Below are 10,322 nucleotides of genomic sequence, written 5' to 3'. Positions count from 1 at the left end.
AGAACGTGTGTGTGTGTGAGAATGTGTGTGTTAGTGTGAGAGAGAGAATGTGTGTTTGTGTGAGAATGTGTGTTAGTGAGAGAATGTGTGTGTTTATGTGAAAGAGAGAATGTGTGTGAGTGTGAGAATGTGTGTGCTTGTGTGTAACCAGATTATCATTCCTCTTTATTGTCATTTGGTGCCAAAATATTGAAGTCACTACACTACGGCAGCAACTTACATTATCACATCATGTCACACATTTCAAAGTGTTTTCCTGGGTCATGGATCCTGGCTGCACTGTGTTTTTTTAAATCAATGTTATGGTTGTCACAGTAGAAATAGCACAATCTATCGTCCTCTGAAACATGTCAACATTTTGAATGGTCAGCAGGATGTGACATTTAAGAAAGATGTCCCTTTAATTCTCTATTTCTGAGCTGGTTTCCAACTGAAATTTCTTGATGGAAAGGACAGCTTTTTGATTCATTTGGACTGCCAAACCATGAGTTCCGCTATGAAAGGATATTTGAATAAAGAATAGCTTTCTTCAACTAAACATGTTTTCTGAAAACAAGATTACTTTGTTGTTATTAGCATTTGATTTCTTGAATCGAGCACAGTGGTCCCCAAATCCTGGATTACAAAAGCTACTTCACAATGATTTCCAAAAGAAATATGAGTGTCATGGTAATCAAACATCGTCTCGCATCAAGTAATAGCAATGCCTTTTCTGCAACAAAACAGCAGGACGTATAGAAGAAATGAGCAGGAAAACTTACTTCCGCTGACTGATCTGCTCACTGAGTGATTGTTGTGTGGCCTTGAGATAGCTTTGACGTCTTGCTGCAGTCTTTGGGGATGGCTTAGGGCTCATTTCAGAGTCCTCGCTGTCGTCATCTCCCATTGCCTTTATGTAGCTGCCGCTACGCATTCGCCGACAGGGAATTTCTCCCACTTTTCCACGGGAAAGCGTGCTATTCCAGTCGTCATGGAGAGGGACCTGCTCGAGATGGAGTAACCTTTATTAGTCTGAAAGCTTTTCCACTTCATTTATTTCAATGGTAGTGAAAGTATATCAGCAGGGTGTTGTGCTAAGGTGATTACTTACGCACCATCACAAAATATACCGGTGGTTTGAACTTGCTTTTATCACAGAATCAAAACGCGTTGTTGGCCCTGTGACATCATGCACCCGGGAACCACTTATCACGATAGCTATCATACATCACAACCACCGTTCCTCTCAGAAGGCTATCATGATAATAGTGAGCCAGAACAAAATAATTGTTTTATTCTATCCTGGTATATGGGTGCCTCTGGCAAGGCCAGCATTTGTTACCCATCTTTGAAATGAGTGGCTCGTCAGACCATTTCAGAGGGCGGTTTAAGGGTCAACCACATTGCTGTGGATCTGCAGTAGCCTCATGTAGGCCAGACCGGGTAAGGATGGCAGATTTCCTTCCCAAAAGGACGTTGGTAAACCAGATGGGTTTCGACAACGATCGATGATAGCTGTCATTAACTTGGGCTTCTGGATCATTAGTCCAGTGACATCACACTACATCCCTGTCTCCCCAATGTAAGCAATGTAAAGTGAGAATCATGTTGCTTTAATATAATTTTGAGGTTCCGATCATATTCACCAATCTTTATTATTAATTTATATTATTTATTTTTATTATTATATTGTTAATTAAGTCTACTTTATTGCATTATATGAATCATAGAATCACAGAATCCCTACAGTGCAGAAGAGACCATTTGGCCCATCGAGTCTGCACCGAGTGTCTGACAAGAGTATCTTACCCTGGCCCTCCACCCCTGCCCGATTCTCATAACCACATACATTTCCCATGGTCAATCCATCTAACCCTCATGTCTCGGCAATTTAGCAAGGCCAATCCACCTGACCTGCACATCTTTAGAGTGTGGGAGGTAACCGGAGCACCTGGAGGAAACCCACACGGACACAGGGAGAGCGTGCAAACTCCACACAGTCACCCGGAATTGAACCCAGGTCCCCGGCACTGTGAGGCAGCAGTGCGAACCACCTGTGCCACTATATCAATATAGTCAGTGACACTGAAGTCCTTGAGGTTATGTAAGCTGTTTATTTCTGGGATGAAAGACAAGTTTTAATCTTCAGATGTGTAAATTAGCCATCAAAATCGTTTCCCTTCACTTCATCAGTATTCAGGGCTTTAAGGGACCAGCAATATCCCAGGATGCTACTGCCATACTGTGCACAAAAAAGCCTTAAGCTTATCTATAGATATCTACAATGTTCAGCTTGTAGTTTAAAAACATTATTAATTGCTGATGACTTCACCAATTAAGGGCAATTTTCAGGCTATAATTTCTCTTAACAAATTTTGCATATAACTTATGAAGGAAATCATTATTAACTAATGAATTCGCAAACTATGTATACTAGAAAACTACATTTCCTATAAATGTGATTCATACAATCAAACAGCACCCAAAGAGGCCCTTTGGCCCATTATTTCTGTGCCAGCTCTTTGAAAGAGCTATTTACTTTTTCCTACACCCCTGCCATTACTGCACAGCCAGGTAAATGTTTTCCCTTTATCTCTGTACAGGTTTAAATCAAAACCTCTGCTTCAGAATCTCGTTCATAACTGCAGCAGACACCTTTCTCCAAATGGCAGACTGCATACTAAAGCGCTTCCATCAATATCAGCCGACGTTGGCGCCACCTCGTTGTGAATTAATCTTGGTGCATTCAGGGTGCTACTCAGAGCATTTGGACACTTCTTGCACAATATGTTGCCCTGTCATATTAAGATATGAAAATGAGCCCCCGACACACACACACAATTAGATATTTTGGACCTGACTAAAAATGGTGGACACAGGAAGGAGTCTAACAATACCAGGTTAAAGTCCAACGGGTTTATTTGGTAGCAAACGCCACTAGCTTTCGGAGCGTTGCTCCTTATATGGTATATGGTAAATATGGTAAACAAACCTGTTGGACTTTAACCTGGTGTTGTTAGACTCCTTCCTGTGTTTACCCCAGTCCAACGCCAGCATTTCCACAACAAAAATGGTGGCACAGCCATTGCATAGAAACGTAGAAACATAGAAGATAGGAGCAGCAGGAGGCCATTCAGCCCTTCGAGCCTGCTGATCGTCCAATTAAAAGCCTAATCCTGCTTTCTCCCTTCGATCCCGTTCGCCCAAGTTTTATATCCAGCCGCCTCTTGAATACATTCAATGTTTTGGCATCAATTACTTCCTGTGGTAATGAATTCCACAGGCTCACCACTCTTTGGGTGGAGAAATGTCTCCTCATCTCCTTCTTAAATGGTCTACCGTGTACCCTCAGACTGTGACCCCGGTTCTGGACTCCCCCACCATTGGGAACATCCTTCCAACATCTACCCTGTCTAGTCCTGTTAGAATGTTATAAGTCTCTATGAGGTCCCCCCTCATTCGTCTGAACTCCAGCGAAAACAATTTTAACCTAGTAAATCTCTCCTCATACATCAGTCCCGCCATCCCCAGAATCAGCCCTGTAAATCTTAGAGCCCAAAGACCTGTGTAAATTGGATTTATCCTCATTTGCAGACCACGACACGCACAAAACTCATTCTAGTGCCAAAGAGTCATTGAAAAAATTGAGCAAATCTGAGGTCACGCATGCCTCGATTCCATGCTGTTGATTTTGAATATTAATAGCTAAAGTCATTTGTCACATCCTGCAAAAATAAATTAGATATTTTTTGCTTTTCTAATGCATATCAATGTTATATCATTTTATCCTCCTGAATATTTTGAGATTATGTGCGAAAGATTAAATAACGCCAGTCTTCTAGCATGGGGGAGAGTGATGCATGATCACCTCGCGTCTGCTCAAGGTGATGTTGGCATGGAAACGTTTTGTTGTCTCCTCATCTCCATGACTGCAGCACGCAGCCCCCAGTGCTAAATACGCTGCTGACTGGCTTCATGCTCAGCAGTGGCGCCAGGTGTGTGGATTGCTAGCATGTGTTAAAGCTAGCTTGCCCTTCTTAAAGGCAACCCGTATTTCTTATAAAAGGCGTACGGGTACGCTCTGTCTTCAGGTGGTAAAACTGTCTCCAAAGATGTTTGAGAAGGGTGGACCAGAAATGAGGGTCCCTAGGTTCTAGGTTCTAGCCCATAGGCTCCTCCTATGGTGCTGGGGGCCTTAGTTGGTCCAGGATTTGTAAAGGATGAGAGACACCATAGGGGTGATCTTACTAACTTGTCACACCAGTCGATCGGGGGGTTGTGGGGGGGGGAGCGGGGGGGGTGGCGATCGAGGGGGGCCATGATCTGGGGGGGTGGGGTGGGATGATCGGTTGGGCAGGCAATATTTGGGGGAGTGACAATGTCCCAAGGCAATATGTAGTCTTGTACATAATGCAGTGGGAGATGATGGCGCATGCACGATAGCACCCTCTAGCAGTTGGCAGCTGGCTTCCTGGTATGAATAGACTCCGTCCTCTCCCCCTCATGGCGAGAGTCACACTTTGCCTCATTTTCTTTACTAAGTGTCATAAGATTTGAATTTTTCTCTCGCCGAAGAAACGGGCCTGAAACTCTCCCGTGTTCACACTTGTTCAGCACTTAGAATTATTTTGGTAATATCAGCGCCCCCAACCATGTTTCTGAAAGGACTAAGAGGCCCTCAAGAGCTACATCACAAAGAGAATGGGAACAAGTAGTCACCAAGGTCAACTTAAGGAGTCTGGCCTTGAGGAGCTGGCTGCAGTGCTGTAAAAAAGTTCAATGACCTCTCACAGGTACTCAGGTCAGTGGATCCATCTTCGAATGCTCGCTCCCAGCCATCACACCAACCTTGCTTGCTGTTCAATGCACCAACCCCCCCACCCCCCCAACCATGGACTCATCTGTAACCATCTGCTCCAACTCAACCTCACACACTTACCAATGCTGCAAGCCTCATTGCCACGTTCCACATTCTTTCAGCTGTTCAAAGACCTAACACTTACTGGCACTCTTCACTCCCTCATGCACAGTAATATTGAGAGGCAGCAGAGCACTGACAAGGGACAGGCATCTCGTGGGCCCCTTGGAGGGGACAATGCTATGAATCATTCCGTCAGTAACCACTGGGCCCATCATCGACAAGATCCAGAATGATGGTATATTCTTGCCTATTCCCTTTCCAAATACCCCTAAACCTTTCCTTCTGCTTTTATGCTTTCAGGTATTCAGGACCTGCCGATTAGTCAGCTAGACCATGGTGCCGTGCCATGAGGCGTGTGGACAAGAGCAGACATCTGAGGAAGAAATACCATCACTATATCTGACACTCAAAGCCAACAGCTCAAATACTGAAACTTTGTACTTCAGAGGGTAGTGTAGAGTCAGGATCTGCATGTGGTGAGTCACCAGGCATGAGGGTGCTGCTGCCAAGCCAGGGGAGGTGTAGGCCACCATTTACAGTACCTCTGGGCTTCCATAACACCAACACCTGTGGTGCTATGGAGTTTAATTGTGCAAAGTGATATTCCATTTGTGGCACAGAATGTCCCCTTTAATGGCTAGAACTTTGGAAGCACCCCAAATTAATGACCCTCAAGACGAATTCTCAAATCAGGGCCTGAATTTCCTGGATCCACAATTCTGACCTGGAAGAAACTGTCCCAAAAGGTTGTATTTTTGGTCTGGGAGGAGTGGAGCATGGAGAGTGCAGTGGGTGAAAATGGGAGTCATGGTGGGCAATCCTGGAACAGGTGCATAGGCTGCCGGATGTGGAGTCGGGCTGTGCGACAGACCTGCCTCAGTGCATTGATACTGTCTTTGTTTTTTTTTTAAAAGCAGTAAAACATAAAATAGGCCTCCCACCTCCCTCACACACTCCCATGCCCTATCCATGCCAACCTATGCCATCTCATGTCTCTCACCCATCCCCATTGGCAACCACACTCCATGCCAACCTATGCCCCAACAGTCTTCCCCATGGCCTCTCATATCCTCCTCAACAATATATGGCCCTTTTCCCAACCCCCATAGCCTATCATAGACCCTATGCTTAGTGCCAACTCATGCCAATCCATGCCCCCAACTGTCACCTTTGCCTTTACACTCACCATGACAACTCATCTGATATCCACCATGGGCAGACCTCAGGACCCATGCTGAGATGAGATAAGTAAATTGAAGAATATACTATTTTTAAAAAAGTGATCAAATTCCAATAACTACATTTAACTTCCTTTAATCATTTATAAACACAAGCATTCCGCATCAGAGTCCTACTTCAAAGTGTCTGTAACCACTGTCAATCAAACTGTGAACTGAAAGACACCCCACTGTGATAATGGAAGATTGTGAAATCAGTCATGCAACATTAATCCACTAAGAACCCTCAGGCTGATATCAACAGACACAGTGAAATAACTAACACTTAAAAAAGAACTGCATACAGTTTTTAAAGAAAATATTTAAAGGCTAGGTGTTTTAAATGTCTTGACAGCTTGACATTTCCTTTGGACAGTTCTTTTCCAATGAGTTCATGCACTTTTTACGCACATTTACATCTACTTTTAACATTCCCAAAGGTTACCTCACCCCTCCCGTGACTTTCCCCAGAAGGATGGCCGGGGGGCCATATCCAAAACAGTACCTTACTTCACCAAAAGGGTACCCCATCTCTCCAAGGGACATGGCAAAGTTTCGACCTGGCCCTACCAGGTCTAATCTGTACGTTTCATTTCTCCCATTCCTAACTGATGAAAATCTGACATGACTGGTGGCAGCTGCTATTCTATATGTGCAGCTGCCTCCGTGAATGACAGTGTGCAATTTGGCATCTTCCCCCATTCTTTACAGAAATTCGAGCCCAGATCCCTGGGCAAGTCCCATTCCATGCAGGACATGGATTCTTACATTATCAAGGCTACTATTTTGTAATGTTGCAGTTATTGCCATTGTGACATTGCTTTGTTTAGTACAGATTTATAAAGACCTATTCACTTGTGCAACTACCATGCACTGATGAAATGCTTTAATAAGATCATAAATATAACCCTTCGGCCATGTACATCTGCTCAGTGGTTCTTGCATCTTAAATTTGCAGCATCACACTAGGTAGTGGTTAAATGCTGCTGTGTAGCCTCATAATAAATGCTCAGGGAGGTTGAGGGGAAAGAAGCAGCTTTGGAATCACACTCTTGCTTAATGATTACCATTGTTCACCATTAAACAGCCCACTCAGTACTTCTCGAATCAGCATGTTCACATCTCTACAAAGGGAGAGCTGTTGCCCAATCAAATTGTAAATAACAAAATAGACTACATAGATGAGTTAAATGTGTACATGAAGCTTGGGATCAGTCATTTTTAAAATTCATTCATGGGACATGGGGGTCGCTAGCATTTATGGCCAGCGGGTCCCTTAGCAGAGATATTTGAATCATTGATAGTCACGGGTGAGGTGCCTGAAGATTGGATGTTGGCAAATGTTGTGCCTTTATTTAAAAAGGGCTGCAGGGAAAAGCCTGGAAACTAGAGGCCAGTGAGCCTCACATCTGTGGTGGGTAAGTTGTTGGAAGGTATTTTGAGAGACAGTATCGACAGGCATTTAGAGACGCAAGGACTGAATAGGGACAGCCAGCATGGCTTTGTGAGTGGAAAATCATGTATCACAAATTTGATTGAGTTTTTTGAAGGGGTAACCAAGAAGGTGGATGAGGGCAGTGCAGTTGATGTTGTCTACATGGACTTTAGCAAGGCCTTTGACAAGGTACCACATGGTAGGTTGTTGCATAAGATTAAATCTCATGGGATCCAGGGTGAGGTAGCTAAATAGATACAAAATTGGCTTCATAACATAAGGTGGTTGTAGACGGTTGTTTTTCAAACTGGAGGCCTGTGGCCAGCGGTGTGCCTCGGGAATCAGTGCTGGGTCCATTGTTATTTGTCATTTATATTAATGATTTGGATGAGAATATAGGAGGCATGGTTAGTAAGTTTGCAGATGACACCAAGATTGGTGGCATAATGGACAGAGAAGAAAATTATCTCTGATTGCAACGGGATCTTGATCAATTGAGCCAGTGGGTTGACGAATGGCAGATGGAGTTTAATTTAGATAAATGCGAGGTGATGCATTTTGGTAGATTGAACCAGGGCAGGACTTACTCAGTTGATGGTAGGGCGTTGGGGAGAGTTACAGAGCAAAGAGATCTAGGGGTACATAGCTCATTGAAAGTGGAGTCACAGGTGCACAGAGTGGTGAAGAAGGCATTCAGCATGCTTGGTTTCATTGGTCGGAACATTGAATATAGGAGTTGGGATGTCTTGTTGAAGTTGTACAAGACATTGGGAAGGCTACACTTGGAATACTGTGTACAGTTCTGGTCACCCTATTATAGAAAATACATTATTAAACTAGAAAAAGTGCAGAAAAGATTTACTAGCATGTTACCGGGACTTGATGATTTGAGTTATAAGGAGAGGTTGGATAGACTGGGACTTTTTTCTCTGGAGCGTAGAAGGTTGAGGGGTGATCTTATTGAGCGCTATAAAATAATGAGGGGCACAGATCAGCTAGATAGTCAATATCTTTTCCCAAAGGTAGGGGAGTCTAAAACTAGAGGACATAGGTTTAAGGTGAGAGGGGAGAGATACAAAAGTTAATTTAAGAGCGAATTTATTTTAGATTGCTATGGATGAATTAGAATTAAACTAAAATGGTAGAAGTGGACATATTTAATCTTTTTAAATCAATATCTACAATGTCAATATAGATATAATTTTTAAAAATAAAAATAAGACTAGGAGAAAATTGTAAGAGCCATTAGATAGGCAGCCAAAACACTCAGCAGTTTGGTAATAATAAGCAAATTGAGATCCTATGACAAATCTAAAACTTTGATTGCAATTTAAGGTACAAGTAGGAAGAATGCTTGCATTCCGTCTGACTGCCATTTTGTGGCCTAGCCAATCGTCATTAATTAATGCATGGTGATTGTACAAGTGTGTAGATTTCACCGAATCTGTATACAACACGTGTATACAAAGTCCCAATGACAAACATAAAAATAAAGAGATAATGGTAGACCTTATGACCCGTTGAACCTATTCAATCTAATCATGACTGATTATCAAGTTCGGTTCTGCTTTCCTGCATAATCCCCATATCCCTTGATTCCATGAGAAACCAAAAATCTGTCTCTCTCAGCCTTAAATATATTCTGTGATGGAGCATCCACAACTCCCTGGGTCGAGAGTTGCAAAAATACCAGCCCTTTGAGTCAAGAAATTTCTCATCTCAGTCCTAAATGACCAGACTTTTAGCTTGGGACTTTGCCCCATCTTCTAGATTCCCAAACCAGAGGAAACAACATCTCAGTGACTTCCCTATTAAGCCCCTTTAGAATCTTGTATGTTACAATGAGATAGATTCATAGAATCATAGAATCCCTACAGTGCAGAAGGAGGCCATTCGGCCCATTGATAACAATCCTACCCAGAGTCTATCCCCGTAACCCCATGTATTTACCCTGCTAGTACTCCTGACACTAAGAGACAATTTAGCCTGGTCAATCAACCTAACCTGCACATTTTGGAGTGTGGGAGGAACCGGAGCAGCCAGAGGAAACCCACGCAGACACAGGGAGAATGTGCAAACTCCACACAGTCACCTGAGGCTAGAATTGAACCTGGGTCCCTGGTGCAGCAGTGCTAACCACTCTGCCACAGTGCCGCCCTCTCCCATTCATTATCTCTCATTCTTCTAAACTCCAGAGAATATAGACACAACTTACTCACTCTCATCATAGGACACCTTCATCCCAGGGTCCAGTCTAGTGAACATTCGCTGCCCTACCTCCACTGCAAGTACATCCTTCTTCAAATATGGGGACCAAAACTGTATACAGTACTCCAGGTGTCATCTTATCAAAGCCCTTTGCAATTGCAGCAAGAATTCTATCATTCCAGTCCCATTGAAGTTAAGGTCAATGTACCACTTATGTTCTGGATGGTTTGCTGTATCTGCATACTAACTTTTTGTGTTCAATGCACATGTACATTCAAGTCTCTCTAAGCATAAAGATTACAAGTTTTACGCCTTTTAAAAAATATTTCGCTTTTTATTCTTTTTACCAAAGTGAATAATCTCACACTTTTCCACATTATAGTCCAACTTTCTTGCCCACTCACTTGACCTGCCTAGACCTCTTTGCGATCTCTTTGTGTCCTCCTCACAGCTTTCATTCCCACCTGCCTTTTTATCATCAGAAAACTCAGATACACTGTTCTCTGTCTCGCTGTCTAAGTTATTAATATAGATTGTAAATAGTTGAAGCCCCAGCACTGAT

General features: G+C 43.1%; 1 protein-coding gene across 1 annotated transcript in view; it reads right to left on the bottom strand.

Moving 5' to 3' along the window:
• Window positions 1–10,322, bottom strand: part of dlgap4b (discs, large (Drosophila) homolog-associated protein 4b) — a 219,861-nt gene that overhangs the window by 164,347 nt on the left and 45,192 nt on the right. Inside the window, exon 2 of the mRNA XM_078236684.1 lies at window positions 772–982. Coding sequence (XP_078092810.1) covers window positions 772–982 — 211 coding nt within the window. The remainder of the gene's footprint in view (window positions 1–771; window positions 983–10,322) is intronic.

Source organism: Mustelus asterias, chromosome 20 (assembly GCF_964213995.1).
Source record: "Mustelus asterias chromosome 20, sMusAst1.hap1.1, whole genome shotgun sequence".
In the NCBI taxonomy this organism is placed as follows: Eukaryota; Metazoa; Chordata; class Chondrichthyes; order Carcharhiniformes; family Triakidae; genus Mustelus; species Mustelus asterias.
This window is presented reverse-complemented; position numbering and strand designations above follow the sequence as displayed.